The 14,244-nt window shown below is 38.0% G+C and overlaps 1 protein-coding gene across 4 annotated transcripts in view; it reads left to right on the top strand.

Moving 5' to 3' along the window:
* The first annotated feature begins 536 nt into the window (after positions 1-536).
* The window catches only part of agfg2 (ArfGAP with FG repeats 2), an 18,482-nt gene continuing 4,774 nt past the window's right edge, over positions 537-14,244 (top strand). The window contains exons 1-11 of one of the 4 annotated variants that reach the window (XM_082161259.1): positions 539-1,880; positions 2,026-2,078; positions 2,387-2,480; positions 7,377-7,492; positions 7,589-7,736; positions 9,270-9,396; positions 9,598-9,702; positions 10,525-10,557; positions 11,985-12,173; positions 12,712-12,796; positions 12,931-12,977. In XM_082161259.1, coding sequence (XP_082017385.1) covers positions 1,749-1,880; positions 2,026-2,078; positions 2,387-2,480; positions 7,377-7,492; positions 7,589-7,736; positions 9,270-9,396; positions 9,598-9,702; positions 10,525-10,557; positions 11,985-12,173; positions 12,712-12,796; positions 12,931-12,977 — 1,129 coding nt within the window. In that variant the 5' untranslated portion in view covers positions 539-1,748. Of the gene's footprint in view, positions 1,881-2,025; positions 2,079-2,386; positions 2,481-7,376; positions 7,493-7,588; positions 7,737-9,269; positions 9,397-9,597; positions 9,703-10,524; positions 10,558-11,984; positions 12,174-12,711; positions 12,797-12,930; positions 12,978-14,244 lie in introns of all 4 variants that reach the window. The other 3 variants (XM_082161261.1, XM_082161260.1, XM_082161262.1) reach the window with 3 other exon arrangements.

The raw sequence follows: 14,244 nt of genomic DNA on the forward strand, positions 1-14,244 counted from the left end.
CGGTGCGAGCGGAGAGAATCAGCAGAGCGAAGAAAAGCAATGACAAGAATCGGATTTTCTCCGCGCCCAGAGGAGAACACCGCAGGAATGAATAAATAAACAGGGCGGTTGTAAAACTCCCGTCCAGTCGTGACCACGAGAGACTACGCATGTAAAGACTCTGTTCATGCCTAAGCAATTCATCAGCGCGTGAGAAGAAGACGACCAGCCGCTTAAGCCTGTTTTATGCTTCTGCGTCGAATCGACGGCGTACCCCCGCGGACCCCTCTGCGTCGACGCGAACCTCGACGCGACCCCTCCGCCGTAGCTTGACGTGCACCTCCAAAAAATTGTAACTACGCGTCGCGGTGACGCAGACCGCAGGGGCTGTGATTGGTCAGATTATACATCATTGTGACACTGAAGACAGGAGAAATGATTCTGAAAATTCAGTTTTGATCACAGGAATAAATTACACTTTACTGTATAGTCACATAGAAAACAGCTGTTTTAAATTGTAATAATATTTCACAATTATACTGTTTTTGCTTTGTATTTTTAATCAAATAAACACAGCCTTGGTGAGCAGAAGAGACTTCTTTTAAAAACATTAAAAATCTTACCGATCTAAAACTTTTGACCGGTAGTGTATATGTATATATTTATATATATTCTTTTCTTTTTTTTGTTGTTGCTAGAAATAAACTTCAATCAATCAAATCAATGTTTGTTTTGAAAAAAAGTTTGTTGTTTATTTACAATACAATGTTCACGGGTACATCATGGATATCAAGTAATTAACCAAGTTAACATGTTTCCCGTCGAGGCTTCCAACGCAGTTTGGGAAGTTCCAAAGTCGCCAGAAATCTGAAGCAATAGCTTCCCACTGGCTGGTTGAAGGGCAGGGCAAAAATTCGGGCTGCAGCGCAGTCCACAGCGCTTTGCAGACCTCCGATACTATGCGGGACACCGTGGTCGCACCCATTTTGTAGCCCAACCCGGTGATCTGTTGGTTTGCACCCGAAGATAAAATCTTTAAAGTCACTGCCAGTCTCTGAGCGAGGTCAATAGGCATACTGTGTGTAGTCTGATGCTGTATTAACGGCTTTAAACGATGAACAAGATCGTCAAATCGACCTTTCGACATCCGAAAATACTTAAAGTGCATTTCTTCGTCCAAGTCCCTCAGCGGTCGAACAACCGTAACAAATTCGCCAATCCTTCCCCTGTCTTCGTGCACTGGTCGTACAGACCACCTTCGCTGACGTCTTCTTTTTCTTCTACGATTAAACATTTGCAATAAAATCATTTGTTGTTCAACGTTGATTAGCTCCAGCTGCAACAACACTCTCTCTCTTTCGCTCGCCATTGTCGGAAATGAAAAAGCGGAACCGGCGCATGGAACCAAAACAAACTAGGAAAGAGATTCGCGAACCACACCACCCCCCTAGCGTTCTGGCGGTGAAATGCACCGCGATGCAACGCAACCCGACGCAGAACCATAAAACGGTCACGACGCCGTTGGAGTGACGGCGTAGCTACGCCGTGGAGTTGACGCAGAAGCATAATGAGGGCTTTAGTCGCGTTCAGTATGCGCGCGTGAGAAACACTACGGCGGCGGGGGGATTAAAGTGCGACGGTGGGCAACAGTGAAAAGAAAACGGCTCCCCCATTACCATCTTGAGGGCCAGGGGGGTGTGTGTGTGTGCTCGACTACAGGGCTCCAGAAGAAGCATGTCGAACAGAAAGCACCGGGACAACCAGGAGATATGCGCGCGCAAGGTTCGCGAGCTCGCCCAGGCGGGAGTCAACAAACACTGCTTCGAGTGCAACCAACCCGGGGTGACTTACATCGACATCACCGTGGGCTGCTTCGTGTGCACGTCATGCTCTGGAATGCTGTGAGTGAAAACATGCAACTGCATGCGATTATGTCAAGAATTTCATTAGTAGCATTCACCAAACTCTGTAGCTACAATGCAGCGCGAGTCTGGTTGTGTTTACATTCGAGATATTCGGTATTTACTACTACTTTGTCGTTTTCAGGCGTGTCCCAGACAGTTTCGCTTGTGTTACGTATCATTTCGTCATGATTTCAGGTTTGGCATTAATATAAGAGTGTTTTTTTGCATGTCAGCAAAGGAATTGTGTGATTTTTTTCCCCCTTCAATTTGCACTTCACTTCACTTACGAACCAGTTTCCTCACCAGCACTGATGAAAAATACGCAGCCCTCTTCCTTCACTGTTTTGTAATTTATTGCTGCAAGAGGGTTCTTGCAGCTTACTATCGTTACCACAGCCCTGCCACATCCCGCATCATTTATCTCACACGTTTCTGCTATTTCGATTAAAAATGAATGCGAACCCCTTGAACGTTTCATTGCTTGGGGTTTGTTTCTGTTTCAGGAGAGGGCTCAACCCACCCCATAGAGTTAAGTCTATTTCCATGACAACCTTCTCCCAACAGGAAGTGGAGTTTTTGCAAAACCACGGCAACGAGGTGAGTGACAGGTCTACTAGTACCAGAGATGGGGGACTCGAGTCATATGACTTGACTCGAGTCAGACTTAAGTCGCAAATTTTAGGACTTGAGACTTGCTTGACAAATATTAATAAAAGACTTGACTTGACTTTGACTTGATATTCATGACTTGAGACTTGACTCGGACTTGAGGTAAATGACTCGAAATAACTTGTCTTTTTAAAAATAAATATCTGTATTTGAACGCACCGCAACAATCACGTGACGCAGCAGGAACGCGCGCTGTGTGAACAAAAGCCGTAATAATGCAGTGTCGTAGTGATGACGCTGAAGCGCGGGATCGTTCGCCAGCTGTGAAACGGTACGTAATGCGCAAGTTTATGATCGAATCAGAGAGAGAAAAAAAATGCACAAGCGTGGAGAGAGAGAGAGAGAGAGAGAGAGAGAGAGAGAGAGAGAGATCGCAGCTCATAAGCAAACTTAAGACGCTGCTAAGACATTACCCCCCGGTTTCACAGACGAGGCTTAAACTAGTCCCAGACTAAAATGCATGTTTGGGCTGTTTTAACTGAAAGCAACTTGCACAGACGTATCTTATAATATGTCAATGTCATTGTTTTGTCTCAACATACACATCAGTAATGTTTTTTTCTAAGGCACATTTATAAAAGGTACTTAAATGTCCTAATTGAACCAAGGCCTAATCCTGGCTTAGTCTAAGCCCTGTCTGTGAAACCAGGCCTGTATGTCTTTAGGGGTTGTGTGTGAACGCAATCTCTGATTCCGGAAAATCACTGGCAGTGTGAATGAACCTAAATCAAACGAACCCGGGTCAAATCCTTGGGTCACTTTAGCCGTGTATTTTCCGGAATCTCTGTGTGAAAGGGGCTTTGGTCACACACCCTGACAAAGGCTCATTAGCCACAACGCATAGTTGTGCAAGTACTTGTCACCTGATTTTAAAATATTAAAGCCATGATGAAATAAAGGCTTTCTATATATATTTTTTATAATATTAGAGTGCCTTGGATTAATGATTTTTTTTATGATCTGAATAATCCATTACATACAAAAGCACAGAGAAAAAATATTTTCTTGAAAATGAAAATTGGGTTAAAATATGTTAAAATATGCCATATTCCAGTTTTTCTTACCTGCATGCATCCCTTTGTACTGTCTAGTTATATGCCACCAATATAGTCTGCTATCCCAGGGTTGACTTGAATGTTAAAAGAAATACAAAAAAAATGTAACTGTAATTTAATAATAATTAATAATGCATTGGTACAGTCTACCGTTCTCTGGGATTTGTTTTCATGATAATCGAATGTAAAGAGTTTTATCTCTAAAAACTGTTTAGCTTATACCGCTAGTATATAGGGCATAGAGTAAGTAAAAAGAAATCGCTAGTTAATACCACTAAAAGATTGTAAAAAGACACCTACACACAAATAAAAAAAACATACAGACTTTCGAACCGAACCATGCATACACAAATACACAAAACAAAAATTCAAACTTGCAAGCACAACCATGCACACATGCTCTTCACTCATACACACGCACACACATTCACTCACAAATATTAATGAATCAATCACACTCAATCAAATCACCTCTCTCTCTCTCTCTCTCTCTCTCTCTCTCTCTCACACACTCTCACACACACACACACACACACACACACACACACACAACCATGGACATGCAAACAATACACTTTTCACACATACACATGCACACACATTCATTCACAAATATTAATAAATCATTCACTCACACAGATTAATAATGTACAATAGTCAATCAACCTGATTGACAGGTGTAAGTTTTGTGTCCACCTGATTGACAGGTGTAAGTTTTGTGTCAATTCAATTATTACTGTTTTTTTCTTGTTATTCTTTTGTTAAAAAGGAAAGATCTAACTTGTTGGGATGTGTTCATGTTCCATAAAGGGGATGCCAGTTTGAGGAACCATATACTTAAATTGTGAATTGTTTAATACATTTTAATGGTCTTGTGCAATGTTTGAGGCATATTTATTTTTCATGCTTTAATGTTGGCCTAATTTCAGTTACATTTACATTTTAGGCTATGTAGTTTTTTTATTTTTTATTTTTTTTATTTTTTTATTGTGGTAACCACTCAGCTGTATGTGGAAATGCATATTTAAAAAAAAATGTTGCAAATAAAACCATAGTCCATAGCTTATGTAGTTTTTACTTATTTTAATATATAAATTAAGTGAAATCATCAAACGTTTGTATGACTTGCCAGTGACTTGTGACCCAAGCTACGACTTGACTTGACTTGCTTGACATAAAGCAGTGACTTGACTTGACTTGACTTGCTTTTCACAAAATTGACTCGGACTTGCTTGAGACTTGAAGGTTAAGACTTGAGACTTACTTGTGACTTGCACATGTGTGACTTACTCCCACCTCTGACTAGTACATAAGCGATGCTGTGCTGAAATTGAATTTTCTTCTTGTGCAAAATTCTACCCCCCTTTGGACCCAAAAGCGAATGGTACGCTATTTGGTGCCTGATTAAAATGTTGCATGCTTATAGTATGTATCACATTATGTATTATTCTGCAAATTACAGACTTCCTTGGATTTCCAAAGTTACTAGCCACTCAGCATTTTCACTTGCCCCAATTTTGACATCGATACAATGGGGAAAAACTGCCCTATAGATATTTTTTATATTGTCTCATAATTTGACAGCAGGTATATTAGGTTGCTGTCACTTTAAGACCTGACACACGGATCCATTATACTGTTACACATGCGTTTTCTTTCTCAACTGTTTACATTCACTTCTTAAAAGAACCGTATGTAAGATTGTGGCCAAAACTGGTACTGCAATCACTTTCAAATTACTGTAGAGCGGTGTATCTTTAAAACATTACTGACTGCGTTTATGTGAATTCTCACCAAGACCAGCATTTTGACATTATTTTGTGTGTATTTGACTGTTTAAGCGCAATAAGCAGCGAAAAATAACAAAATGTAGTGCTGAGAGGTGGGTTTATGCACGCACACTTTGGGTGTGACCACAAAATCTGCGGAAATAAATGAAAATATGTGCAATAAGCGCAATCTCACGCCGTAATTCAAGCCCAGTAACACCAACAATATTCATCCAGAGCAAATGAAATGAATGAGTGAGGAGAGGCGGGTTTGTGTGTAACTCGCTGTCGGAGAGATGAGAGAGCGAGAAAGCGCAGCTGGTATTTTGTATTTATTCTGTGGAAAATGAGCATTGTTTCAGATATTTCAGTATCGATATGTATCGTAAAATCAATATTTTTTGACAACGATACATTGCACTTAGTCTATTATTTCAGATATTTCAAAATTAAACCTGCCAAAATGGCTAGTAGGAGTGACGGGTGTTGATGTCAAGCCCTGTTCATAATTACAAAGGGTTACTTTTGAATGGAGATCAATGGGGAAACATGCTTTTTGCCATCATAATGGTAAAAATTCCTGACCCCTGAAATAAACCGTGACTCAAAGCTCAAAGTAAACGTAACACAGTCCTGCTACCCATGCGAAGAGGGCGTGCATAGGAGTCTTAAAGGAAAAAAAAGGAAAAAATAGGTCAGAAAGAGCACGAACAATTTTGGTTCAACATTGAAGAAGGAAAAAATGAAATGATTTAAATCTACAGGCCTATACACTCACTGGCCACTTTATTGGGTACACCTCGCTAGTACCGGGTTGGACGCCTTTTTGCCTTAATTCTTGCCTTTAATATATTGTTAAAATTGAATAACAGTGATAGCAAAAATAGAATTAAACCAGTAAACCTTGAACATATTAAAGAAATATATTATATCCCATTTTACCTATCAACAACCTTATGTGCAACATAACGTGAATTCTATTAATAGAAAATACCACATGTGTAATGGATACACTTTTGCAGTTTATTTTTGGCTGTATTTCTTGCGTGTATGTCTGTCAAAACTACCTATTCCATCTGTGGAAATGATTAGACTAAAAGCATTTGATGGCTTCCATCATATAAAATACAAAAGCAGTTTGACCTGGTAGTGCTTCGAGAAAATGTTAGATAGTTAGATACCAAGAGCTTGTGTTAAGCTGGTGTGTGGGCATAATATAGAGTTTTAATAAATAGTTTTTTAGTTCGTAATATACTGCGTTTTTCCCATGAGTGTGTGACTGAACTTGCCTTTCTGGTAAGCAAATCTGAATGGGGTTCAAGTACAGACGCTGCTCTTTCACTCCCCAGCCAACACACACATACTCACATTCACACCCACAATTGGCACTACAGGATTCTTGCTTATTGCAGTTGAAGCCAAATGAATGCTCTGAGGGTGGGCGCCATGCTTGTGTAACTGGCAAAAAATTCTTCTGACTCATTCCTCCTCTCCTCTTGTCAGTAAAGTGTGTTGAGTATGAGAAGGAACAGACTGGCATGGCTAATATCAATGCTAGTGATGACATTAAAGTGAACGACAAATGAAAACTACACGGCTAAATAGCCACTAATCCACAATTCACATTGTGTAACTGAGCCTGCTAATGTGCACCGAAGCTCATTCGATGCAAAAATATGTCAGAGTTCATGAGCCACAGTCTACATTTTTTTACACATCATGTACAGCGCACAGTTTCCTTGTAATGCAACACACACTATCTGTTGTTAATGTAAACATGCTTACGTTAACTATTAATGTTCAGTAATAATAAAGCTTTTAAGTTAATTGCAAACACAACCCCAACGATGCAAAACGCTTTCTAAATGATGGCGCACAACATCAATTTTACATAACATCTCCTTTGAGAAAGTACTCTATGCAATATGAAGATTAGCTTGTAACAGTTGATGAGGCTTAAAAGGGTGATTAACTGTGTTCTTGGTTTATGGGGTTGTTAGGTTGGAAGGAGGACCTGGCTCTGCACTTTTGACCCCAAAACAGACGGCTGCTTTGATGCACGTGACACACAGAAGCTGAAAGAGTTCTTGCAGGACAAATATGAGAGGAAGAAATGGTGAGTGTGGTCTCAGTTTGGATCAAACGAAATGATTAAGACATGCACCGAATGGATTGTGTGTAGATGAAAGTTAAAGAATGTCTGTTTTTCCAGGCATTTCTCTAAAAGCAAGATGCGCAGGGATGTGGAGTCGCCGTGGGGTCCGGGGGTTCAGGCTGTTCCAGCTCCACACGGGCCCGCGCAGAACCAGCCTCCGCCGGGACATCCTCTGAACCCCACGGCCCGGCCCACTCGCACACTGGTGAGGAACAAAAGAGATTTGAAAAGATTGAGAGTTTTTTGTTTTTTTTTATATTGGTTTTATTAGTGTTATTATCAGTCCTGCCTACGTTTTTGTTCTAGTTGTCGCATCATAATAATAATAATAGTAATAACAATATATTTTTATTTATCAGTCACATAATAATAATAATAATTAGACTTATTGTAGTGATAATAATTAAATGAATCCCTTGATGTAATTTCTCAATAATAATATTATTATTATCTGACTGGTATTAGTAATAATAATAAAATTAATCCCTTGATGTAATTTCTTAATAATAATAATAATTATTATTATTATTATTATTTGACTGAAAATAGTATTATCAATCCCTTGATGTATGTTCTTCTTCTTATTATTTATTCTTATTATAATATTATTACAAATGAAAATGACATCAAAGGATTTTAGGAGGAAAATAGGTGTCAAGTCAAGTTTATTTGTATAGCGCTTTTCACAATACAGATTGTATCAAAGCAGCTTCACAGTATTAAATTAAAATAATACAACAAAGTTTGTTTCAAGAGGAATTTATTGATTAATAAAATTAGATTAAATATCCCCAAAATATCCCCAACTGAGCAAGCCAAAGGCAACAGTGGCAAGGAACCGAAAAACTCCATCAAGTGACCTAATGGTGTCCTAAAACTCCATCAGGTGACCTAATGGTGTCCTAAAACTCCATCAGGTGACCTAATGGTGTCCTAAAACTCCATCAGGTGACCTAATGGAGGGAAAAAAAACCTTGGGAGAACCCAGGCTCAGTCGGGGGCCAGTTCTCCTCTGGCATTTATGAGCTAGAGGCCGGATTGTAGTTTGAACTGTAGGATTATATGAATGCCTGGCTGAAGAGATGCGACTTTAATCTAGTTTTAAACTGGGAGAGCGAGTCTGAGCAACGAACAGTATCAGGAAGACTATTCCAGAGTTTTGGAGCCAAATGTGAAAATGCTCTCCCTCCTTTGGTGGTTCTAATAGGTGTCAGTGAAGAAGTTTGAAAGCTGTAATTTATCATCTTTAAAGAACTAAATTATTATTACTATTATTATTATTAGTAGTAGTAGTATAATTATTATTACTATTATTATTATTATTAGTAGTAGTATAATTATTATTACTATTATTATTAGTAGTGGTATAAATGAAAATGACATCAAATGATTGTAGAAGTAAAATAGAGTATACAAATAGGCCTAGTGTCAGTGAAGTTTTAAAAGTATAATTTCCCTTAAATCAACACAATTAGTAGTATTATTATTAAAATAAATGGAAGAGAAAATACATCAAAAGGAAATCGAGTATATAAATAGGCTTAGTATCAGTGAAGAAGTATTAAAGCTGTAATTTCACTGTTATGAGCTCAGGCCTGAAGAGGAAAAGAGGGTTTTGGTTCAAGCTTTCATCTCTGATCTGAAAACCACCCCAAAAATGTGTCACATCGAGGGTGGTGATCTGATTTTTCAATGCGTGTGTGTGTGTGTGTGTGTGTGTGTGTGTGTATTCCCACAGTCCCAGTCCCAGTCCCAGTTGTCAATATGGGACAGAGCTCCTGCGGTCTCTCCGGCTGATAGCCGTACTGAAGTGTTCACTGCCAGACCGACTCGCTCACAGAGCTTCAGAGATCATCCCATTAAAGGTACAGCCTTCAAACACTCCTTACCTCAATCTGTTTTTCTTCTCCCTTTCCTTTCCCCTCCTTCTGTCTGGTCTCTCCTGATTAATAACACAGACGTACTGTACCGTGAGTCATCATTAGACTGTGATTTAGTCTTTAAATGTTTTACTTTTCTCTCTTCCTCTTCTCTCCTTTCTGTCTGTTTCTCTCCATCTGTCTAAGACACATTGTTAAGTGGCGTGGAGAGACAGAGGCCGGGAATCATTTCTTCGGGAATGGGACCCCAGAATCATCCCTCCTCCTTTCCAGCCCTTCCACGTCCTTCAGGTACACACACACACACACACACACACACACACACACACACACACACACACACACACACACACACACACACACACACACACACACACACACATATTGTGCCCGTCACATAAAATACATTTCTATGAAATATAAAGTGGGGTCCAAAAGTCCACGTTGAAAATCTGGGGTTTCTTTTTGTTTAATCCTGGAAATAAAGTTTTTTATGAAATATTTAAAACAAAGAAGTTTGTAAATTTGATTGGATGTACATTTAATAGTAGTATATTTAAAGGTGTACTATGTAACTTTTTTTTTTTTTGTTAAAAATAAAAAAATAAAGAAATTTTACTTAAATTTATCATAAAATGTTAGTGCTGGGCATCCAGAATAAAAGTTTGTGTTTACATAATATATGTGTATAATTATTTTTGTATATATAAATACACACACATGCATGTATATATTTAAGAAAAATTTGTTATTTATAAAATATTTATATGTAATATAAATTATGTATAAATATATATACAGTATATACATGCAAATATTTTTTAAATATATAAATGCATATGTGTATTTATATATACAAAAATAATTATACACAGTACACACACATATATTATGTAAACACAAACTTTTATTTTGGATGTGATTAATCACGATTAATTGTTGCCCGGCATTATAAAATTAGCATTAAAATGTTTTTTTTTAAATGGAAAACAGAAGCATTTTAATTTGGATTCACAAAATGTTGGATCCCATGTTATATAAAAATTTCTGCATTTTTCTTTTTATGATTCACTATTAAGCCATAACAGTTTCAATTTATCTTTTATTTCACAGCAAGTAGCACTTTCAAAAACAGCTTTACTTTAGGTAAGTCGCATAAACGATATATATGTGATTGTGCACTGCAGACACTTCAGCTTTACCTCAGGCCATCTGGCTGGATTGCTGAGTGAGCCAGCCATGACAGGCAGAAACAAAAGTGAAATAATAAAATGCAGATATAATGTTAGTGTATGTGTGAGGGCCGTGAGTGTGTCAGAGAGAGAGAAGCTTGACAGTACAGAGACTTGAACCCCCATGGAATAACGCTGTTAACAATAAACCAGTGATCAAGATCAAATGACCAAGCTAGACTTAATGCAAGATAAGCACTATTCAGTATGTTTGAGTGTTATATTAGCCAGTGCATCTAAATTGAAACGAGCTACAAAATCATTTTACATTTTAATTGAACAATTTTGAGATGTTTCTGGCTGCGGTGGCTTCAGACGGAGCCTCTAGATTCCAGCAGTGCCGTGTTAAAGTCACAGAACCATACTGAATGTGTCCTGCACACACACATCACAGCTCTGCCGGGTCAAGGAGACACAATCTGCTCTTTGATAGTGAAAAAGGAACAGGCTTTAAAGTAAAGGTATATTTAGAAAATCGCTCGTGGCTCGTCTGTGCTCACGCGTGAAAGAGTGTGTAGAATTATTAGTAGAATACACTGGAATACCAATAAAGGATATTACTACAGGAACATGGAAAAGTATGGAATTTGATTCTAGTCATTTCAAGTATGGGAGAATATTTGTGTTTCTATACTATTGCTTCTTTTCTGTTTTCTAAAATGTAAATATATTTAATGTCTCAAGCTGGAGTGTTTTTCATGGTTTTTGGAGCAGATGGCCGGCCAGTGCTGCCTAAAGTTTAGTAATCATTTAACATGATTAATAATGTTCAATACGCAAAAATTCTTCAAGTTTGTCCTCAAGTTGTTCCAGACTTATAAATGTGTTTCTTCTGCTAAACACAGAAGATATTTTTTTCACGATTTGAGCCTGATGAAACTTGACATCGTCATCCTGGAATATTATCATGTGTCTTCCTGCATGGTTGTTTAAGAAATGAAAAGCTACCCACTTCATCAGTTAGAGTTAGAAGAGCTGTTGCCAAACATATAACATGCTAGAAACATAATAATCACTGTAAAAATGATCCAATCATAGACTCTTAAGCATTTGCCTGTTTAAATCCAAACAGCGACTTTTTTGTGTTTCCTGGGCAGTGTATTTTATATTTTGAATTAGCTTTTATTTCTATATTTTCAGTTTACATTTTAATTGTGGTTAACATTTTAGTCATGCTAATATTTCTATTTAGCCTAAATTTATTTCAGTTTTAGTATATTTAGTAATTCAACTTTGATTTTATTTCAATTAATCAAAATGACGATCTTTAGATATCAATAGCAACTCTGATTGGAAAAGCATTGAGAGCGTAATCACTGACAGCCTCTCTGATTGGTTTAGGTCGCACTCTGTCAACTGGGGGAGGAGCTGCGTTCAGAGCCTTCCCTAAATCTATGAGTTTGGATTTTGGGGGTCTGAGCCACGCCCACAACACGCTCAGTTCTGTTGCTCCGCCCCCTGTCACTCAGGATAAGTATGCAGTCTTATCACAGCTTGATAAAGTGTTCACAGACAACACACCTGTAACAGGTAGGTTATGGGGATATCTATTAAGCTAGTTGATAAAGATCTCAAAATAATTTAAAACTTTGTTGCATTTCTGCTTGCATGGTTGAAATCTACATATGTGTCTCTGCACCACAAAACCAGTCACATGGGTAAATTTTTTGAAATTGAGATTTATACATCATCTGAAAGCTGAATAAATAAGCTTTCCATTGATGTTGATGTATGGTTTGCTAGGATAGGACAATGTTTGGCCGAGATACTATTTGAAAATCTGGAATCTGAGGGTGCAAAAAAAACGAAAATCGCCTTTAAAGTTCTCCATTTATGTTGGCGATAGTGCAGCATTCACTCACAAAAATAAATGTTTTATATATTTACAGTAGGAAATTTACAAAATATCTTCATGGAACATGATCTTTACTTAATATCCTAAAAATCTATCATTTTGACGCTTACAAATGTATGGGTCTGCCACTTGGCTATTTCCACAAATACTGACTGGTTTTGTGATCCAGGATCACATGTTCTTGCTTTGACAAGCCCTTTTACACTTTTGTAGCCATTACAACAGCTCCCTCTGATGGACCGCCTCAGTACAGCACCCTCTTTGGGAACCGGCTGTCCTCAAGTTCCACGCCTGCAAGGTAAAACTTAATATAAAAAAAATCCTATTAGTTACACACATCAGTCCAAACTAAATAGAAATATTTTCCAACCCACATTACTGTGCATTTTTGTTGTTGAGGTTTCCCTCAATCTCCTGTGCTCTCCTCTTCAGCTCCCCAGGTGTTCCCGAGGCCACCTCCGGATCTCAGACGTTTGCAAGTGAGCAATTCACAGCAGTGTTTAGTAGTTTATTTAGTTCACCCATCCAGAACTGATTCTGAACTACAATAGAAATGGCTTTTGGCTTTGACTTGGGTTTTAAAGCAGTTATTTGTGAGTAAACAAGTAATAATTATTATAATTTTTTAAATATACATTGATCCGTAATAATCCCGTGTGTTTAAACAGGACCTCAGCTGTCATTATACAGTAACATGAGCAGATTACTTACAAATTGTAGTCAGTTACTGATTCCAAATGTAAGGGGATTTACAGTCAAGACCCAGAACACCAGATATGATGAATGAAGACCCGGAGTCAGAATTATAATAAATTGAAAGAAAAGATTTACTGAAGATAGTTTGCAGTTTCATCAGCAGAAGTTCAGCTTCAAGACTCACACACACAGGAGTTCGTATTCTGATTGGCTAAGAAACAGATAAATATAGTAATTTTCCAACACATATACAGACAGACTGAAGCATATCTCCATTGATTAGGCAGCTGACACTCGGACCATGAAGTTAGGTACGTCGTGACCTTCCAGGTCTCAGATTTGTGTTGCTGGGTGCCAGCATGTCCCGAACAACAACTCAGTCAGTCTCCCATAATGCCAGTGGTTCCTTAACCTGTAACCAAGAAGACTAACACACACACCGACACACAGCTTTTCTAAGGTTGGATTTGGCCAGGCTCTAACTATAAACAGGAGAGTCCTCTCAAAACATCAAGATAATGCGTTCTTTCTCTGAAGGAGAGCTACACTTTAGTCTAAGTGGAAAGTAAGGCTTTATCTGAGAAAAGTTCCCTTAAACTATAGACTTCAATATGACCCCTGTGACTTATAGTCGAAAAACAGATGTATGTATTGACACACGTTGAAGACCTTTCTTAACAAAACAAAACATCTTTCCATATTTCATTTCTGGAAGCCGGGCTGAATGAGCAAAGCACTGTCACTGCATTCAGATATCAAATACAGACATTAGAGAATACATGAAAAGAACATTTCAGTGATCACACTGGTAACTTATAACAAAGTAAAATCTCACAAGCCTAGAGAAGTCATTCAACTAGAGGAAAAATATTGATGAACACCTTGATAATAATCACTCATTACATATACATTGAAGCAGCAGTTTATTCCCAAATCCACACCCTTCACAAATTACATGACAAAAAATGTAGATAGTAACGACAAGGTAATATAATCCGACTACTTTTAGATTAATTACCTAACTCGTTTATCACATTTGATTTGCATAGG

The sequence above is a fragment of the Leuciscus leuciscus genome, assembly GCF_965113295.1.
Source record: "Leuciscus leuciscus genome assembly, chromosome: 2".
In the NCBI taxonomy this organism is placed as follows: domain Eukaryota; kingdom Metazoa; phylum Chordata; class Actinopteri; order Cypriniformes; family Leuciscidae; genus Leuciscus; species Leuciscus leuciscus.